This window comes from Bubalus kerabau, chromosome 11, assembly GCF_029407905.1.
Source record: "Bubalus kerabau isolate K-KA32 ecotype Philippines breed swamp buffalo chromosome 11, PCC_UOA_SB_1v2, whole genome shotgun sequence".
Taxonomy (NCBI): domain Eukaryota; kingdom Metazoa; phylum Chordata; class Mammalia; order Artiodactyla; family Bovidae; genus Bubalus; species Bubalus kerabau.
Window position 1 is genome coordinate 70,211,875 of NC_073634.1, and position 22,109 is coordinate 70,233,983.

At 38.8% G+C, this 22,109-nt stretch overlaps 1 protein-coding gene across 1 annotated transcript in view; it reads left to right on the forward strand.

Moving 5' to 3' along the window:
- ANTXR1 (ANTXR cell adhesion molecule 1) overlaps window positions 1-22,109 on the forward strand; it is a 260,214-nt gene that overhangs the window by 38,286 nt on the left and 199,819 nt on the right. The window contains exons 4-6 of the mRNA XM_055540531.1: window positions 19,087-19,168; window positions 19,697-19,730; window positions 21,311-21,390. Of these exons, the coding sequence (XP_055396506.1) occupies window positions 19,087-19,168; window positions 19,697-19,730; window positions 21,311-21,390 (196 nt within the window). The remainder of the gene's footprint in view (window positions 1-19,086; window positions 19,169-19,696; window positions 19,731-21,310; window positions 21,391-22,109) is intronic.

A 22,109-nucleotide genomic window follows, 5' to 3' on the forward strand; every position in this document is an offset into this window, starting at 1 on the left:
TAGAATTAACCTGATATAAGGTATGAGGTCCATCATTTTTCTCCAGGTGTTTAGGTGGTTTTTCTAACACCATTTAGATCCTGGGTAAAACTTTACTACTGATTTAAAAGTTTAAACTTTCTCATAGGCTTGGATCCTTTGCTGGTTTTCTATTCTGATGTATTGCATTTGTCTGTTCTTATGCTAGCACCTCATTATTTTAATTAGTTTTAACATCTGAAAGATAAGTCCTTCCTTACCTCTTATCCTGGGTGAAAATCTGGTCTTTAAGTGACTGGGTCTCTTTTTCCCTACCATGTGCACTTCAAGTAATTATTTAAATTATTAAATATTCCACAATATACCTGAGTTTTCACTTGAATTGTATGAAAAGTACAGAATAATCTGAACAAAATAGCATTACATTATTACTGTATCTATTTTCTTTTTTTTTTTTTTTTTTTTATACATGTGTTCCCCATCCTGAACCCTCCTCCCTCCTCCCTCCCCATTCCATCCCTCTGGGTTGTCCCAGTGCACCAGCCCCAAGCATCCAGTATCGTGCATCGAACCTGGACTGGCAACTCATCTCATACATGATATTTTACATGTTTCAATGCCATTCTCCCAAATCTTCCCACCCTCTCCCTCTCCCACAGAGTCCATAAGACTGTTCTATCTATTTTCTTACTTAAGGATATATCACTTCTCTTTTATGTCCCCCTGTAAGGTTTTGATATTTTCTTCAAATCAGTCTCATGCAGTATTCATTAGGCTTATTCTTAGACATTTAAAATTTTTGCTTCCATCGTGAATGAATTTCTTTTCTGTTGTATTTTCTAAACTGTTGTTCACTATAAAGCAATTAATCTATAGCTTGGGATCCATGGGCTTTTACTGAACTCCATAAAATTATTTTTTAAAATTTGCAAGTCAAGGAGATTATAATTTGCAACAAAACAGGCCGATGCCTCCCAAACAGTTAAGAAATACTTGCCTGGGGAAAATCGTTGCTTTGTAGATTTATTTCTTATCTCAACATTTTAAAGAATCATTTTATTAATTCTAGTATTTTTCTACTTTTGGATTAGTTTTCTAGCAAGATAGTTACATTATTTGCAATGAATGAAAACACCTGTCCTCTTTTCTAATATTTATAGCTGTTATGCCTCTTGGGTATCTTGGGTTGGTTGTTTTTTGATATCGAGTTGTATGAGCTATTTGTATATTTTGCATATTAACCCATTGTCAGTCACATCATTTCTTTTCCATTGTATTCATATCCATCGTATATTTTATTTGTGATAAAATGTACGTCCATAAAGCTTAACATTTTAAACATTTTTAAGCATACAATGCGGTGGCAGTAAGTTGTGCAACCATCACCACTATCCAAGTCCAGAACTTTTTCATCATCCTAAACTGAGACTCTCCCAGTCCCTGGTAAAGTCTGTTCTACCATCTATCTCCCTGGATTTGTCTGTTTTAGGTACTTCATATAAGTGGAATTGTTTAATTTGTGTTCGTGTTTGGCTTATTTCACTTAACATGTCTTAAAGGTCCATCCATATTGTAGCATGCATCAGAATTTTGTTCATTTTCAAGGCCAGAATAATAATGCATTTTGTTTATCCATTTATTTGTCAATGGACATTTGAGTCGTTTCCATCTTTTGGCTGTTGTGAATAATGCTGCTATGAATATTAGCATGTAAATATCTGTTCAAGTCCCTGCGTTCAGTTATTTGGGGGCATACACTAGAAGTAGAACTGCTGGATTATATAGTAATTCTGTGTTTCATTTTTTGAGGAAATGTCATAGTGTTTTGTGTTTTCCACAGTGGGCTCACCATTTCACATTCTTACCAACAATGCATAGAGATTCTAATTTCTTCACATTCTTATTGATCATTTTCTGATTTTTTTAAAAACTGAGATAACTTTGGTTTATAATATTATGTAAGTTTTATTTGTACAACATATATTTCTACTTCAGTGTACACTACAACATGGACACCATTACAAATTTAGTTTCCATTCATCACCATAGTTGATCCTCTTTAGCCATTTCACATTCACTTACAATACCTTCCCCTCTGACAGCTACTCTGTTCTTTGAATCTACATGTTTGTTTTTGGTTGGTTTGGTGTATTCACTTATTTTTGTTTGTTTGCTTGACTTTTATATTCCACATATGAGTGAAGTCGTACAGTATTTATCAGTCTTTCTTCGTCTGATTTATTTTCTCTGAAAATTTCTCCGAAATGATTTATTTCATTTAGCATAGTATCCCCTAGGTCCATTCATGCTGTTGCAAATGGCAGAACTTTTTATGCACTTATCTTGTCATGACTGAGTGGTATTCCATTGTGTATTCCTCTCCATACAGACACACACATATACGCACATATTCTTATCCATTCATGTTCTTTATTCGTGTCATGTTCATCCATTGACAGTCACTTAGGTTGTTTCTATACATTGGCTATTGTAAGTAATGCTAATACTATGATGAATATGGGGCACATATATCTTTTCTTATTAGTGTTTTCATATTCTTTGGATAAATACCCAGAAGTCAAGTAGCTGATAGTTCTATTCTTAAGTTTTTGAGGAAAACCCGTACTGTTTTTCATTAGTAGCTGTACCAATTTACGTTCCCATCAACAGTGTTTGAGAGTTCCCTTTTCTCCACATCCTTTCCAACACTCTTTATTTCTTGCCATTTTGTTAATAGCCATTGAACAGGCATGGGGGAATATTTCATTATGGTTTTAATTTGCAATTCCCTGGTAATTAGTGATGTTGAACGTCTCTTTGTGTGCCTGTTGACTACCTGTATGCCTTTGGAAAAATGTCAATTCAGGTCCTCAACTCATTTTTAAATTGGGTTGTTTTGTTGTTGTTGAGTTGTATGAGTTCTTTGTGTTTGGATATTAATCTCATATCAGATATGAAGCTTTTTAGTTTGATGTAGTCTGGTTTGCTGATTTTTTGTTTCCTTTGCCTGAGGATATATGCTCAGAAAGATATTGTTAAGACCGGTGGCAAAGAGTCTACTACCTATGTTTTCTTCTAGGAATTTATGGTTTCAGGTCTTACATTCATTTTTAATCCATTTAATCTGGTGGGTTTTTTTTTTTTTCTTTTGTAATAGCCATCCCAATGGGTATGAAATGGTATCTCATTGTAGTTTTTATTTGTATTTCCTTAATGATGATGAATGTTGAGCATTTTTTCATTTGTTTATTGGCACATTCGTTTATCTTCTTTAGAGAAATGTCTGTTCAAGTCCTTTGCCCATTTTTTAATTGGGTTGTTTTTTATTGTTGTCATTGAATTCTAAGAGTTCTTTACATATTCTGGATATTAAGCCCTAATTAAATACATGACTTACAAATATTTTCTCCCATTCTGTGAGCTATCTTTTCACTGTGCTGATAGTGTCTTTTAATATATAAAATTATTTAATTTTGATTAATCCATTTTATCTATTTTTTTATTTGGCTGCTTTGTGCTTTTGGTTTTACATTTCAAGAAATCATTGCCAAATCCAAGGTCATAAAGCTTTCCCCTTTGTTTTTTCTAAGAGTCTTATAGTTTTAGCTCTTACATTTAGGTCTTTGATCCATTTTGAGTTAATTTTTGCTTATGGTTTGAAATAAGGGCATAATTTCATTATGTTGAAAATAGATATCCAGTTTTCCCAGCACCTTTTGTTGAAAACACTATCTTTTCCCCCATTCAATGGGTGGCACTCTTGTTGAAAATCATTTGACCGTATATGCAAAGTTTTATTTCTGGGCCTCTGTTCTATTCCATTGGCCTGTACATATGTCCTTATGCTAGTACCAAACTGTTTCAATTACTATTGCTTTGTAGCAAGTTTTGAAACCAGGAAGTATGAATCTCCCAACTTCTGCTCTTTTCCAAGATTGTTTTGGGTATTTAGATTCCTTTGAGATTCCTCATGAATTTTAGGATAAGTTTTCCTGTTTCTGCAGGAAAAAAAAGGTCATTGGAATTTTGACCGAGATTGCATTGAATCTGTAGATCACTTTGAGTAGTATTGTCATCTCAACAATATTAAGTCTTCTGATCCATGAACATAGGCTGTCTTTCCATTTATTGAGGCATTCTTTAATTTGTTTCATCAGTGCCATTGCATTTTTAAACTGACAAATAATATCTTTCAACCCTATGAATATTTTTCTGATCCTGAATTTTTCTTTGTGTGTGGAGGGGCACACACTATCATTGTGTTAGAGATGATATATCTTTATCATGAATGTGAATTAGAATTGCTTTATGTGTCCCCCTGTTTCTTATATGAGTTTGCTTCAAAGAGGAAATTTTCTTAACTTTCTTAAATTGCTCCTCTTCTTTCCATCTTATGAGAATTTTTCTTAGTAGAGTGACTCAAAAGAGGAACAACTACATTTACTAGGATTTGAGATGAGTTCTGTCAGAGATCATGTAAATCTTTGTTGAAAATGTGAAGATCACAGGAAAAGAAGATGGGAAATTTATATGTAGTGTAACTTTTTTTTGAGGAAGGTAGAGACTTAGTATGTCCAAGGTAAGGAGGAAGCTTGTGCCAAAGGAAAATAGTCAAGTGTAGATGTTGGATCACTATGTTGAAAATCTATCTCACCATCAACCACAGGCTTTCCCCCTCAAGTCACAGACTTGCAGGCTGGTAGGTCCTTCTGTCACCTTGATCTCAGCAGCTCTACATCTTGCAGGAATTATTCTAAGAGTCTGGCATGTATATGACACGCTTACCAATTTGCCAGCAATGCAAAATATTTTCCCTTCATACTAGTTCAGCTGTTTTTACAGCATTTTGGAAAGAAAAAGGAAGGTGGAAATGTGTAGAACCAGATCACTGTTTTTAACTGGAAATTTCACCTTTCTTGTAAACTTTGCAAGATGAAAAAAAACAAAGCATAATGAAACAACTGTGAGTCAAAGAATTATTATGTCTTATCCAACTCAATGGCCTCACTTCACTGCTAAGAAAATTATTCTCAGAGAGGTTGAATTATTTGCCTAAATTCATATAAGTAGTCAGTAAGAGTAGGATTTCTTCTTAATTCACAGAATTAAAATGTTTAAATTCAATGATTTTTTTTTTCGATTATATTACATAGCTTACCTAATTCACTGTATCTGTATGCATATTGTTATCCTTTTTCTTATCTGTGGAATAATTAAATGGTAGCAACCACTCTACATATAATATGTGCAAATACAGAAGTATATATGCATTTGTGTATACATATATATGTGTGTGTATATATATATATAATCTTCTATTAATGGCTTATTATGTACTGACAACCTAGAATACCTTTTTCAATTATAATAGAAAATAATGATACCTACCTTGTAAGGTTGCTATGGGAATTATATTATTTATTATGTTTTATGTAGATGGGGATACTGAGTCAGAAAAGGCTCAAGGCCACTCTAGTGTAAATGTAGAAACCTGGATTTGGGCCCGGGAACCATGGCCCCAATGTCCCGCATGCCTAATCACTGCACTACAGAGTTTCCCACAGTTTTACTACTATATACAGTTTTAAATTAAAAATAAACCTGAGCCTACATAACTCACCACCCCAAATCCTCTGACTTCTTCCAGAAAGCATTTCCCCTGAAAGCATGTGCCCTCTACATGTTTTATCTTTGCGGCCTTTTAACAACATAGCTTGGAAATACTCCTCACAAAGAGGTACAGAGGTAGAATCAGCAATTTGCAGATGGGGTTAAGAGGTTAAGCATCTTGCTTATTGCTTAAGGAGTTGGAAGGAAAGCCAAGAACGCTTGGCTCAAACTGCTGAGTAGAAACCAAGAGACCACACTTCTGTCTCCCTCCCAGTCAGCCTTTGGTTTGGTCGAGAGTGTGGTTTTGCCATCAGTATCATGGGGGAAAATGACATATTCTGAACACATCACTTGATTCCTGGAGCAGAAGATTGCAGGCTGTCATTACCAAGGGGCATAATTCTGAAAGCTTTTTCTAAATTTAAAAGTAATAGGAGAGAAAAAGAGTCTTCAGATACTTTGTGCTTGAAAGCACCTGGATTCATTCCATTTTGAAGAACTTTTCATGCAGGTACAAGAAGATTTGATGGCAAAATTAAGAGAAATGGAGCAGAGCACTTATTTACTCTCTTCTCCTTTTGACTGAGAGATAATATCATGGTGTCTCAGTCTATGGGAAGGTCCTTACCTCTCTGTGCCTCTGTTTCTCTGATTGTGAAATGAATACTGTAACGATCATCCCTACCTCGTAGAACTGTTGAAAGGATTAGCAATGCCAGCTGCCTAGTAGATGGTGCTGTTACATTTGTGGTTATTGTTGGGGGTTTTAACAAAGAATTAAGGAATCACCCTAAATCCTCATGGACACATCCCACTTAAATCATCACAGCATAGCCAAGAATAATTCAGAGCAAGTCCCCAGCTCTCCATGCCTCACATCCCTGTCTGAAGTTTTTAACCTTTGGCTGGTCTCTCCCTACACAGAGGGATATGGGTAGAAAAGACTGCTTTGGCATGGCGTCAGGTAATGATTGTTTCCTTTGTCTAATGGTTCTAGCAAGACTTCCTCCAGACGGGAGCACACAGGCAATGTCTCTAGAGGAAGTTTGTCTAAGGGCGTCTCATATTGAATCTCAATGATGGTAAAAAAGAACCCACCTTAAAGCAATTCAGTAGGTCTAGGAACAGATGGATGTGTGAGAGCAGACTGGTCCTGCGCTTCTCATAGTCTCCCTCTGGAGGACCACTGTTAAGAAGGAGAAAGGAAAGGCATAGCCCTGGGGTCCCTAGGTTGAGTTTGAAGTGGCTCATCAAAATAAGAAATTTCCTCAACATCCTTTCATCTTGAAAATGAATGTACACTTGTATTCTATTCTGTAACACACCAATGTTTAACTTCACATAAAAATCATGTTGAGTCCTTTCTCAAATTTTGGAGTATAATCTATGCCCTAGGAAAAAACATTATACACACAAACACACACACACATCTTCCGTGTCTTTGTGTACAGTTCACTGTCCTGTACCAAGTTTGGATGCCACATACGTAGTAGAGACAATACAGACTTTGTACCAGGACCAGCCTCGGCTCCAATCTGGGCTCTACCAGCACATAGAAAATCTGTTTTCTTTTCAAATGTATGATGAAGATAAACACCATTGGGTGGTGTTGTGATGCTTTGTGAACTAATGCATAGAAAGAGCCTAGCAGAGACCCTAGCACGGCATGGATCCTCAGGAAATACAACTTCCCCTGCTCACCTACTATCTGGCATGTGGCATAGATAAAGGATAACATCTTACAGACCAGCAGCCACAAACATTCTTATCTGGATGAAGTCAGCAAGGCAAACGTCAGAAATAGCAGCATCAAACATGGTAGAGTTCTCATATTCAAATCAGATAGCTAAGACCAACACATTTTCTGTGGGCTAACCAAAAAAAATCTACTATTGGTCAACATCAGGCTTGTCCATCACCTCCTAGTCCCTTGGCCTCTCGGGTGGGAACGTGAACCTTAGGTTTAGCACTGCCTTTGACAGGCTCAGAATGCTTCCTTGTGAACTGTGGTTCAGCCTTTGATATTCACCCTCAACAATTTTTAAAAATCATTAAATATTTTAAGTATAACAAAAGTATACAAAGAAAGGATTGTAAACCCTCATTATCCACCACCAAGCTTATGAAAGAAAATGCTACATGTTTTGACATCCCTCTTTCTCTTATCAGAGATATTACTATCCTGAAAGTAAGATTTATCATCTTAATGACTGTTGTATATTTTTGCATACCCATGAATAATGTATTTTTTCATATTCAGTTTTATAATAAACTATCATACTGTGTTCTTCTTGAGCTTGCTTTTTACACTTAACATCATGTTTTTGAAACTTTTTCTATGTAGATACATGTAGCTAAACTTGGTTCATTTTAACTAATGTATACTTTCTGTTGCATTGCATTATATTGTAATAATGTACCACCATGTACTAATCTATTCTCTCATTAATATACAATTAGTTTGTTTCTAACTTTTCACCATTATGAACAAAGTTGCATTGAACATTCTTGTACCCATCTCCCAGAAGGTGGGAAGCAAGATTTCTCTGATATAGAGATATATACCTAGGGATTGAATTGCTAGGTCTTTGGTATGTGAATATGTAACTTTAGTAGACATGATTTAATTGTGCTCCAAAAGGGCTGCACCAATTTACACTGCCATTAGTGATTATAAGAATTTTCATTTCCCAACATTCTACCAATGTCTTGTGTGATTCTCCTATTCTTATCAAAGAGATGTGCCCACATATGACTTGTGGATTGGATTATCTGGTGTGAACCTAGTATACTCCTACCTACTCCCACCTCCAGCCCAACGCTGCTCCAAAGTGTGACAAGGAAGACCTGTCTTTTGGAGAGAAGTGTAGCTTTTTTCAGCGTGACCAGAACAGCAGACTCTTGTCTGTTATCTACCGTAGAACTGTCTACTTTCAGCTTCCATCCAAGAAAGTGACTCTGGGCTCCTCATTCTCTGTTGCTCAGGATTTGGCAGAGTGTTACTCTATCCTCTGTCCCTGCAAACACTCCTTGTGGTCAGTAGTACTAAGCTCAGGTACATCCCACTGACCATCTTAGATGCCACCAGCACCAGGAGAGACCCTGTCCCCATTGAACTAAGAGGAGTGTGGAACTAAAGGTTCTCACAGGATAAAAATCTGTATTTGGGCAACCCTGACTATACAGCCTACTTTGCACCACTCCCGTCTCTTGCAAAATATGACTCAGCTAGGGGAAAGGGTTAGTGATGGGGAAGGTCTTACAGGTTGGTGGCTCAGAGGTTCAAGCATCTGCCTGCAATGCGGGAGACCTGGGTTCGAGCCCTGGGTTGGGAAGATCCCCTGGAGAAGGAAATGGCAACCCACTCCAGTATTCTTGCCTGGAGAATCCCATGGACGGAGGAGCCTGGAGAACTACAGTCCACAGGGTCACAAAGAGTCAGACACGACTGAGTGACTTCACTTTCACTTTCAATGCCATAGGAAACTGCATGGTGAAAACCGCTCTGCAAATGAGTAATAAACCAAAATAGAGTTGTGTACAGAGGAGTTTGTTTGGACAAATTCGTCATGTTGCCCTGTGATTAAACCACTGTTCCTGTCCTTTATGCTAGCTTAGGACAGCTCAGGAATTTGGAAATTCCTTGATGGGCTCCTTTTAATGAACTTCAGTTACTGGTCTGCCCTTGACCCTGTGTCATACTGTAGACTACTCCTGCCTGTCAAATGTAGCCTCTCCAGTTACCAGCAGATTCCCAGGTTCTGCTTCTATTTCAACCATTGGTCCTAACATAAAATCAGATGCAGGACTCTGAGCTGGAAGGAAGCTGGTAGGTCTTATAGTTCCACACCTTCACTTTGCATTTGAGAAACCAAAGGTTGACATGTGTTAGAAGTGGCAGAACTAGAATTCAGTTCAGTCTGATTTCCTGCAAAATCCATGCTCTTGTGAATGGTACTGAACCCATGGGAAGAATGAGACTGCCTTATAAGACAGTGTGAAAAAAGTGAAAGTCGTTCAATTGTGTCTGACTCTGCAACCCCATGGACTGTAGCTCCTCTATCCATGGAATTCTCTAGGCCAGAATACTGGAGTAGGTCGCCGTTCCCTTCTCCAGGGGTTCAGTGTAGGTGTAAGAATAAGGGGATCTGGGTTCTGGGGCACTCCAGTCTTTAAAGTTCTAGAAGAGAAGGCAAAGCTTACTCAGAAATATGAGAAAGGACAACTGATGTGGGAAATGGAGAGAGAATGCTACAATGGAAGTCAAGAGAAGAAAGCATTTTTAATTGAGAGAGAGGAGTTAACTGTGCTGCTGTGAGAGAGAGAGTAAGAGGAAGGCAGAGAAGTAACCATTAAATTGGGAATGTGGTGATCATTGAGGACCTTGAAATAGGCAGTTTCAGTGGAATTGTTGAGTCAAAAGTCACTGCAAAATGAGCTAAAAGGTGAGGGGTTTCAATTTTAAATTGAGAGGGAAAGACATTTTAGCCCCTTTTCTTGCAAAAAGCACCCACAATCAGGAGAAGGTGAGACAAAACCACAAAGCCCATCTTTGAGGAAATTAAAACCATAAAAACACAGGACAGAAAAAAAAAAAACAAAAAACAAAACAGAGAGTGACAAACGTAAGCAGTGTGGAGAGAAGTCATACATAATAAGAGATACTGAGGAGGAAATAGCCTTGTAGCCTTGCAGAACCTTGGAAAGCTCAAAACCTGGAACTGTCTTCTGCTACTGCAGAAGGCAAGAAAGTGTTACAGGGTGAAGACTAGGACATGCTTAAAAGTTTACCTAAGGATCTTTTCAACCTTCAGAACCACTTGCTTCTGCTACAATTTGAAAATTTCCCTCTTTTCCAACTCCACTAGAAAAGAGAAGTGTATTCTCTGGCAAAATTAAACAAGAAAAGTTTCATGGACAGACACCACATAAGGGAGATTATGGAGACATATGCACAATAAATGTTGCTACTTCCAACCCTCTCCCTTGTCAATTCCAGAATTAACACCTAAGGAAAGAGTTTGAAAACTACTTTGTAGAAGTAATCATTTCAGAGGGGAAAAAGTGTTCATACACTGATGCATCAGTGGATGATCCATCCAACAAAGAATCCTGTTGATAAAAGCTGATCATCCACCAACTGGTATGCCCCACCATGCACACAGGGTTTCCCAAGTGGCACTAATGGTAAAGAACCTGCCTGCCAGTGAAGAAGATGTAAGAGACATGGGTTCGTCCCTGGGTCAGGAAGATCCCCTGGAGGAGGGTATGGAAACCCACTCCAGTATTTTTGTCTGGAGAATCCCATGAACAGAGGAGCCTGATAGGCTACAGTCCATAGGGTCACACAGAGTCAGACACAACTGAAGCAACTCAGCACACACGCACGCACCGTGCACACAGAGCTTCCAACCAGTCTTAGTCTTGTTCAATCACTATGAAGAGATAGATAAAGATCACTTTACATTTGAAATCTTTACCCAGAAAAACTGGGAAGCAAGTACTCTTTCAAGAAGTTTTGTTTTGAAGACATGCAGATGAATTGGTCAATAGCTAGAGGGACATGTGGGGTCACAGTGGATTTATTTTGTTACGATGAAAGGTACTAGAGTATATTTATATGCTGGTAATCATCTCCGGTATTTTTCTTCCTGACTTGAAACAAATGTGTAGTTGCAAATATTTAGAAAAAGCCTTTATAGTATGTCTGCTTCTAGTTAGGATGTAGAGGGATGTGAAAAACCTTCATTTCCATGGTCAACCAGAAAAGCCCAGACAAAATAAAATTCATATGTTCCACTGGGGCTAGCAGACACACAGGAAGCACTGATGAGATGAGAGAGAAACAAGCCCAGTAGAACTGAGCAGACATCTGCAGAAGCTTCTGTACTTGAAGGTAGCCACCTGATCTGGGTTTGGGAAATTAGAAATGTAGGTGAGCCATGGACAGACCTCTAAGGCATGAGGGAAAGTCAGCTGAACCTTAGACAACAATGTTCACCAGAGAGATGGATTATCTTAAAGAGCCCCGATAAAGAAAAATTTCTCAGCCTAATAATTCTTCCCTCTCATCCAAACCTCTGCAGTTTCCCAAGAAAGTAGCAGTAAAAGAGTTGTTGAAAATGAGAGAGAAATCACTTCATCCCATGGATATTTGTGGTGCTTGCTTGGATTCCGGAGTCCTAAGTCAAGCAAAATTATCTGAAACTGCGCCTAACTCCCGTCTCAAATACAGAAAAGATCACAAAGACAGGGCTGGGAACTGGGTTAATAACAGGGAATACAGTCTAATTAAAGCTGTATCCCAAACGAAGATCAACCTAACTCAAGAGAGAATCTAAACATTCAGCACCACCCCGACCCCAGCTCACAAAGATAAAAGGCTTACAGTCTCCAGTTAGTCAAAAAACAAAAAACAAATCAATATTATACCTAAGTTTCCACTGCTTTTAAAAAATATACCATGTGTGAAATACAAATTTAAAAATTGTGAGACATGGAAAGTAGGAAAGTGTAACCGATGATCAAGGAAAAAAACAAGAATGGTAGCAAACCACAAACGACTCAATTATTGGAATTAATAGACAGGAATTTAAAACAACTACTATAAACATATAAAGAATCTACAGGAAAAGGTGCATATAATGGAGGAAGACATGGGGTATCTGAAAAATAAGAAAGAATCTCCAAACACCAAGTGAAAACTGCCGACTAAAAAATACAATATCTGCAGAAAATGGATTAATGAATTAAAAACACATTAATAGAAATTATCTAAATTGAAAGAGAGAAGGGAAAACATGGAGGGTGATGAACCAGATCTTATTATTTGTGGGGTTATGTCAAGTGATCTAATACATGTATAATTAGAATACTAAACATGATATTTCGCACACAGATTCAAGAAGCTGAAAGAACCCCAAACAGGATAAATAAATAAAAAAAAATCACCTAAGCACATCACAGCTGAATTCTTGAAAACCAGAATAAAGAGAGAATCTTAAAAGCTGTCAAAGGGGGAGGGAAAAGACATATTACAGAGAAATATCAATGAAAATCTTGTACTTTTCCCTGGCAAAAATCTTGTGCAATCCAAAAGACAAAGGATCAATAACTTTAAAGAGGTAAAAGGAAAAAAAGTCCATCCAGAATTCTGTATCCATTGAAAATATCCTTAAAATTAAAGGCAAAGTCAAGACGTTTCTAGAAAGAAAAAATAAGCTGAGAGAATCATTACCAGCATATCTGTGTTACAAAATAAATAAATAAATGTTAAAAGAAATTTTTCAGAGAAAAAAATGATACCAGGTGTAAACTATCCATAACAACACATAAAAACAACAACCAGAAATGATAACTATTTTCTTTTTCATTTATAATTTTATTTTTTGTTTTTGACTGTGCTGGGTCTTTGTTGCTGTGCGAGTTTTTCTCTGGTTGTGGTGAGCAGGGGCTACTTCTCTAGTTGTCGTGTGTACAGGCTTAATTGCTCCCCAGCATGTGGGATCATCCTGGACCAGGGATCGAACTACTGTCTCCTGCATGAGCAGGTGGATTCTTCACCACTGAGCCACCAGGGAAGGCCAACTATTTTCTTAATTTCATAAAAAGATGATTATTTAAGTCAGAAACAATTAACACTATATTTTGGAGTGTATTACATACAGAAGTAGAATATATGACAACAATAACTCAAAGGATGACAGAGAATTACATGGAAGTATAATACTAAAAGCTTTTTCCATTATATGAGAAGTAGCGTGATATTAACTTATTATAAAATAAGGATAAACATCATAATCCATATAGCAACTGCTGAAATGAAATGAAAGGGAGGATATCACTAGAGATCCTACAGATATTAAAAGAGAATGAAGGAATATTAAGAGAAAAGTAATAGAAATAAATTCAACAATTATAATGGATATTAATGAATATCTATGCATGTTACTATCTATAAATTATACCTAACTTTAAAAAATATAACAATGGATCTTTAGTTCAACATGCATCCTGATGTCATTAATCATACTGGCCTACTCTGAGATAAAAATCGTAAAGAGGATGTGATCTTTATACATTATAAACAAGTGATTAGAGTTGGTTAGGGACTTCCCAAGTAGCAGCAAAATGTCTTTCTTTGCTATTCTGTTCGGTTCGCTCCATGTTTTGGGTAGCCGACACTGGAGCCCTGAGACATCTGGAAAGGTCGTGAGTGTAGTGTTAGTTGTTAATTGTGATGTATGTTTACTGTATCCTTGAGGTTCCAAAGCCAAAAACTGCAGGACATTTGAGGAAAATCAGTTCCACGGAAGCTCATTCACTAGGAGGCAAAAATTGGCCAATTCAGAGCTGACGCTGGGTGTCAGAGAGGTGGTGGTGGAGTTTATTTTTTATAGACTGGAAATGTGGTAGACATTGCCCAACCCCAAGGTGGATTTTGCAGTAGAAGAACCACTGGGATACTTGGGGTAAAAAGTTGTTGAAGTGCTTCTTGATGTACTTATGTACATTCCTCCTTTAATGGTTCCATCAGCAAATATTAAAATGTCACAGTACAACTGGAATCCCAGAAAGTAATCTTCAAGAAATGTAGAAAAATTCCAGGGTAAGAGAAAGCCCAACAGACACTGTAACTGATTCTCCCCACCCCCTCCCCCTACAAACCAGCATAGTACGGGTGCAAAGTGAGTGCTCAGTAAGTAGTTGTGAAAATGAATGAGTGGATGGATGGACTGTCCAAAGTGGAGTCATTCATTCAGCAACAAATCACTCAACTATGTCCATCATTAAGTATTGCAGGAGTTGCAAAAGGAACACAAGACATGTGGCCTGAAAACCCTTGACTTCTAAGTAGGAACACTGGCAGACATGTGAAACCACCAAGGAAAAGAGGAGACTCTTTAATAGCAGCCTGTTTTCGTAGGATTCCCAGACTCTCTCATTTCCCAGGAAGATAACATTTCATTTGGTAATACCCAAGTTCTCAGAAAAAGGAGAGGTTCTTATCAACCCCTTTAAAAGACCTTTCTTCCAGCTTTCTTTCATTTCTAAGACAGCATAAAAAAATAGGTCTTTATTAATAGTTCTGTTGTCCCAGAATTAAAACAGACCCACAATTTCCATGAAACCATCTGTTTTGTTTGCTTGGATGTTGTGGGAGCTTAGAGAAAGGGCATGGAGTAGGGAGATGGGGCCATAAGTCATCTGATCTTTCACCAACTAAGGGTGGTATAAAGGAAGTTTGACCACTGCTTGGGACCAGTGAGCTCATCATATCTTGCCAGAGACATCAAGGATAAGGAGAGCTCCCAAAACAGCCTGTGCTTGTTCTGGTACCAAAAAAATAGAAAGCTCAGGAAAACACTTGTAAGGAAAGGAAATAGGCTTAGAGAAAACACCCCCGTTCCCAGACATTTTTTGGCAGAGAAAAATACAAAGCAGCCAGGGAATCTTTTCCACACCCCCAGTATCCCGTTTTTCTTTCCTCTTTTTAAAGTTCCAATTTTAACACAATACACCAATTTTAGTGTTACCAAAATGTCCTAAACCTCACTAGTCAATGACCAAAGACAAGACCACATTTACTTTTTTGGTTCACATTTCCTTTCAATGCCCTATCTGCGTCCACCTAATTAGAAATTATCCTCCGACTCCATAATGTACCTCAGCTATACCGGAGAGTTTCAGCGTATGACCTCTGTGACTTAGGAACAAACCCCAGTTTTCTGTCTCAGCCACACTCTCCTATCCCAGCTTCACCATCCTGCCACCTTGTTGGCTCTTGTTGCTGTTGTTCAGTTGCTCAGTTGTGTCCGACTCTTTGCAACCCCGTGCACTGCAGCACACCAGGCTTCCCTGTCCTTCACCAACTCCCGGAGCTTACTCAAACTCATGTCCGTCTAGTCGGTGATGCCTTCCAACCATCTCATCCTCTGTCGTCCCCTTCTCCTCCTGCCTTCAATCTTTCCCAGCATCAGGGTCTTTTCAAATGAGTCACCTCTTCGCATCAGGTGGCCAAAGTATTGGACCTTCAGCTTTAGCATCAGTCCTTCCAATGAATATTCAGGATTGATTTCCTTTAGGATTGACTGGTTTAATCTCCTTGCAGTCCAAGGGACTCTCAAGAGTCTTCTTCAACACCACAGTTCAAAAGCATCAGTTCTTTGGCTCTCAGTCTTCTTTATGGTCCAACTTTCACATCCATACATGACTACTGGAAACACCATAGCTTTGACTAGATGGACCTTTGCTGTTACCCTCATGAAAAGGCTGACCTGCAGGGCAAAGCTGCCCTCTGCCAGGTGAATGCTAATGCCACCCTCCCCCTGCCATGGTGGCCTCATGGGGGACTCTGCTCACATCTTTAACCCTCCTTCTAATGCACAGATATATGCTCTTTCTCATCGCCGAACAGCAGAGTTGAAATTAAACTATGGCTTTTAATGGAATTTATTAAAATGTGGGGGTTCTGTAAAGAGGTACAGCGTAGAGAATGGTTTATAGTTACATGGACCCAAGCCTGCCCTACAGTCAATTACTACCAGGTGAGCTTCTGCCTGGCCACTGTCCACATGTAGCAATGAAGCCTATTCCCTCCCCTACCTCTTTAGCAAATATTTTTTGAATGTCTGTAATGTTCCAGGTATGTCATAAACACAGAAGATTAGTGGAGACCAAAACAGACATGGCCCAATGCTCATGGAGTTTAAGTCTAAAACTGAAACAAATGAACTAAACTGAACAGATGATGACATAATCAAATGTTACTAGTTATAAAATGTCCTAAGTGCTATAAAGCAAAAATTGTGGGATACCCTGTAAAGTCTGATTGAGGGAGCTAATTGTCCAATGAAGCTACTTTGAGCAATTGATATTTAGCTTGGGATTGAAGGCTGGGAGAGAATTAGCCCAGTGGAGAGCTGGGCAAAGAATATCTCCCATCCCTAGGCAGCAATGACTGCAGATGTGAAGGATCTGTTGGAGAAAGGAGCTAGGGATGACCAGTGGCACTCAAATGAAGGGAGTAGGGGCAGACTGGTGCAAGTTGAGACTGTCAGGGAAGCAGAGAACCATCCCATGTAGGCCCTTGAAGGTTGTGGTAAGGATTTGAGATCTTATGCCAAGTGTAATCAATTGCTATGAAGGGTTTTGAGCAGCAGAGTGAATGGCATGTTTTGACACATAGTTTAAGAACATGTGGAGATTGAACAGAAGAGGGTTGAAGAGGCAGTCTGATAGCTAATGACTTTCCCAATAGTCTAAGTAAGAAATGATGGTGGCCCAGGCCATGAGGTTGGCAAAAGAAATAGAAGTGTCAGTCTCAAGATGTCTTTAGAATACAACCAATGGAATCTAATGTTAGATTACATAGGGGATTAGGAGAGAGGGGAGTCAAGGTAGAGGGGGTCAAAGAAGGCTTCCAGTTAGATGATTTGGGCAGCTTGGCACGTGAGCTGATATCTAGGCACTGATAAGAGAAGCAGACAATAATCTGTACGTCTCCCAAAGTCTAAGTTGCTTGACCTTAAATATTCCACCTTAGAAGCATCAGCAACCTCAGTTTAAACCCTATTCAATTCGTCTTTTAAAACTTCCAACCTGACGATCCAGTCTCACCTATGAGCACCCCATTACATCAGTTTAACAAAAATATTAATTCCGCGTTGGGCTTCCTCTTTAAGCAATTACCAGTATATACAAGTAATAAATCTTATCCATTCATTTGTTCATTCATTTATTCAAGAGAGGAATAGTTTATCATCGTGACCGAGAGCAGGGCCTCTAGGTTGAAATCCCACCTCTGCCACTTGGTAGTGAAGGAGCTTTGGACAACTTCCTTAAAGTCTAGAGCTGAAACAAACAGATGTTATTAGTTATAGAATTCGTTATTAGTTTATAAATTAGTTATAAAATGTCAAATGTTCTTAGTTATAAAATGTCGTAAGTGCTATAAATCCAGAATTGTCGGGTGCCATGTGAAGTCTGATTGAGGGAGCTAATTTGAACTGGGGAAGTCAAGTGACTATTTAATACTTTCAGCAATCTAGTGACTCAGTTTCCTTATCTGTGAAATGAAGATAACCCTAGTATCTACCTCAGAGAGCTATCATAAGGCATAAGTGAATTAATTGTATGTATTTTTCAAACTGTTTGACACAGTATTAGTACACAGATGGTATTAAAATTTGCATTGCTCTTCATTAATTCAAGTTTTACTGAAAACTTCTCACTGTTCTATGCTGCTTGGCAAAGTAGAAATCCAGGCAAAAAATTTTTTTTCTTCTAATCAGGCAGATTGGATGTCAAGCCTCTGTTCTCTTACTTAACTAACCTCTCTGAACTCGTTTTCTTACCTGAGGGCAATGATACCCACCTGGAGTGGTTATTATGAGGATGAAATCAGAAATCTGTGTAGGGCCTGTATCTAGTGGATGCTCAGTGAACATTAGTTTCCTTCCCTGCTGAAAAGAACTTTCCCCACCCAATTTAAATTGTGCATCTCCACCCTCTGCCCCTAAAGAAACTCCAGTGGGAGGAAGAATAATTTCAAACCCTTTATGGGCTTACTATTTGTGAATGAAGTTCTTTTTTTTTTTCTTTTGTCAAAAACTACACTTTCTTGCCCTTTTCAGCATAGTATGCTATGCTAAGTCACTTCAGTCGTGTCCGACTCTGTGCGACCCCATAGACGGCAGCCCACCAGGCTCCCCTGTCCCAGGGATTCTCCAGGCAAGAACACTGGAGTGGGTTGCCATTTAGCTTTGTAATTGATGGGAATGTGAATGTGGACATCTAACATCCCTAAGGGAATGGTCCACAAAGATTCTAATTGGTCCCCTAAGCTTCATGTTTTCCGCTGCTGTCAGACCCTTTCCCAAGACCATAACCACTTCCTCTTCCTGCACCACTACCACCTTGAGCAATCAAAGTAAGAAAACACGGACTCCAGCCCACAGAAAACACTGTTGGTGTCCTGGAAAGCCCAGCTTGCCAGGGTCTTTATTTTCAAAGCTGACTACTTGGTTTTCTCTGGCGCAATGGTGCTGGTGGCGTTTTGCTCCAGACGCCTGTCCCTCCTGCCTGTGGTCCTTGTGGTGACCTTGCCCTGGGTTGTTAGTACCCGCCCCTCTCTGGACTACATGAGCCCTTTGCATCTAGATATAAAGTTGCCTAGGGTGGTATGTTTACTTCAAGACCAGTTGCATCTCAAGACTTGTTTCCAATGTAGAGTGAAAACTTTGTCCTGTTCCAGGGAATGGAAAATTTTCACCCACAGATTCCTGAAGAAGTGTCCTTTCCCTCAGTCCCTGGAATCTCATTTACTCTACACTATGGCTTGCCCTAAACTGATGATTTACCGCAAAGACTTTCCTGCCGATAGGCTTTTAGGGGACGAATGGGGTAATATAGACTATCCATGGAGATAAAGACTAATGCATGTGACTATCAACAGCAAAATAAAAACAAGACTAACAGGGTGTCTTTGGATTTCAGGGAACAGATTCGTCAAGGGCTAGAAGAACTCCAGAAGGTTCTGCCAGGAGGAGACACTTACATGCATGAAGGATTTGAAAGGGTAACTTCAAAAAGAGTTTTAAACTCCAAATGTAGATTGTGATGTAGAAACAGGGATGACTGATGAGATGAGACACATGTTTTAACGGAACTAAGCCACACTCAATGGCAAGAGTAAAAAAATTTCCCAGAAGTGTGTACCCAATAATTCCATCCAAAAGAGCTGAATAAATGAAATTCCTTCCTCCTTCCCTGACACTGGATGAAGAATCTCAGCTAATGCTTGGCTGATGCTCATGAATCATGCCACACACAAGTCCTCTCTATTCCCAGGGTAGCCTTTCTATATATTTCTTCAGAGGTTGAGACAGAATTTCATCATTTCAGTCTTAAGAAAAACAAGTCCCAGTCTATGAGAAGTAAGATATTGATCCAAGGTAACCTTAGATGAATGTCATCCATTGGTATTTGAGTGAAACCTGGGTGAATTACATAAAGAACTGATCCAACATCAGAGACCACTGCCCATAATGGCATTTGTTGTAGCAAAGAGTAGATATGTCTAATGACTTTTTCATGTGTTTTTCAGGCCAGTGAGCAGATTTATTATGAAAACAGTCAAGGTAAGACTATATTCTGAATTACCATTATGATTAACTTTTTTTCTGTGTTTCCTTCTGAAAAATTACCTCAGTAATTTCCTGTTTCAAAAGACACATATGATATTGCTTCAGATCCTTGAACACACTCTTCATCACAGAGAAGGGACACATAGAAAGATGGCATGTACCAGGTCAAATTCTACTGCTCTGATGATTCCCCAAAAAGTTATATAAAATAATTAAGATCTCATTATGGGCTACAGTTTGTAATGCTCATGACCAGTTTTGCATGCTGAATTCATCAAGTTAATAAATACTTGGATGAGTTAGTAAAGTCTTGGATTTTTATGTCAAATTTAATTCTCTTGTCCTTCTCTGAGCTCCAAGCCTCTTCATCATTGTGACTGGATATGATTTTAGATTAAGATACCAGTTTGGCTTCATCGTTCCTTCATTTAAATGGGGGAAGGGCATGAAATGCACTTGCTAGTGTGTTTAGCACATGGAAATAATATTTATTATTATTTTTGTTAATATACTATTACTACCTTATCTTTCATGGGTAACATTTCTCTATCTGAGGCAAATCTCCAAAAAGAGAGTCAGCACTACAGTAGGGACTTTTCTCCCAGACCTGTAGAGGTGTCCACTTCCTATTTTACTCTAAACTGCAACAAGTAAGACAGACCCAGTATCTATAGCAACAGTTGTTAATACAAAGACATCATCAGCAATGGTGGCTCAGATGTGAGCTCAGATGTGCTCAGATGTGCCTCCAGTGTGAGACACCCGGGGTGGATCCCTGGGTTGGGAAGATCCCCTGGAGAAGGGAATGGCCACCCACTCCAGTGTTCTTGCCTGGAGAATTCCATGGACAGAGGAGCCTGGTGGGCTACAGTCTATAGGGTTGCAAAGAGTTGGATACAACTGAACAACTGACAAACAATGTTACTAGAAGTTTCTAAATCATTGACAGAATTCTAGTAAGTTTTGACAACTGCTGTAATACTTCTGCTGCTGCTAAGTCGCGTCAGTCGTGTCCGACTCTGTGCGACCCCATAGACGGCAGCCCACCAGGCTCCCCCCATCCCTGGGATTCTCCAGGCAAGAACACTGGAGTGGGTTGCCATTTCCTTCTGCAGTCAACTTGTAAATCATGACTGTTCCTCTTTGCCAAACTCCTCAAGGTATGTAGCATGCAGTCAAGGACAGCATGTGAGAAGGACACCTGGATGGCCCAGGTGTTCAAGTTTGCCCTCAGGCCTTGGCAAGAGTCAGGTAGACTGCTCCTAGGAAATAGTCATGTGTGATTCCCTGTAGCTACCCTCAGCCCCCCAGCTATCAGTCCAGTGACCAATTTACAAGGTTTGGTCTTTTTTAAAGACAAGACTTGGCAACCCAGAAACAAAACATGTTCCCCCTTAGAGTTTGTTCCATATTCTTCTTTATGCTGGAGCAACTTCCAGTCTCAAAAGAAAAGGTGCTGATTTTCACAATACTGAACCTCAGATGGTGCAGCTTTGAAGAGCTAGACTCCCAGGGCTGAGGGGGTTTTCTTGGTGTGGCAGGATGAACTGAGTGGGTCTGTGTTGTTTGACCAGGATACAGGACAGCCAGCGTCATCATTGCTCTGACTGATGGAGAACTCCATGAGGACCTCTTCTTCTATTCAGAGAGGGAGGTAAGAGACAGCCTGGCCTGTGTCTGACATACAAACAGGGCTTCTTCCTTCTGAAATGGGCTGCAGTCTCTCTACTTGGGCAAAAATGATAGATTTTCTTTGTAAAATCCCCGGATAAAATAGAGTCCCATATGTGAAAAATAATAACAGTTTATTTTTAAAGTGAATCCACATGTCTCACACATGGTGGGTATTTTTCCCTTTTACAAAATATTTGCATATTACTTTGGGGGATAAAATTTATCTGTCATGCCTTTCTTTATTGAAAGCAGTTTTGAAATACTATATCATTTTTTAACAAATCCATTGGTACTATTTTTCTTTCATTTCTACTAAAAACAGGAGGGGAAAGAATTACCTGAAATATGTAAGGGCCAATTTTGTCAAAATGTATTCATCACTGAAATTCTTACTAAGAATCAAAGCTGAACATTAACTGGTGACAAAGTAAATTGCAAGTTCTCCTTCAATATTCCTTTTTTCCTTTTCTTTATGCTCTTGAAAAGTACTCCCCAAAGCAATTAAAGGAATTCTTTCTAAATGAAGCTTTCAGTTTGTATAAAGAGATTCAGAAAAAGAGGTTTGTCTAGGACTTGAAAGTGATGTTTATATTTAGGAAATTCTTTCCTTTCAAATTTCACATTCGAGCTATATGTATAAGTAACCCAAAGAAACCAGTTCACCATAGAAATGTATTGAAGCCTCATTAGTAACAAAGG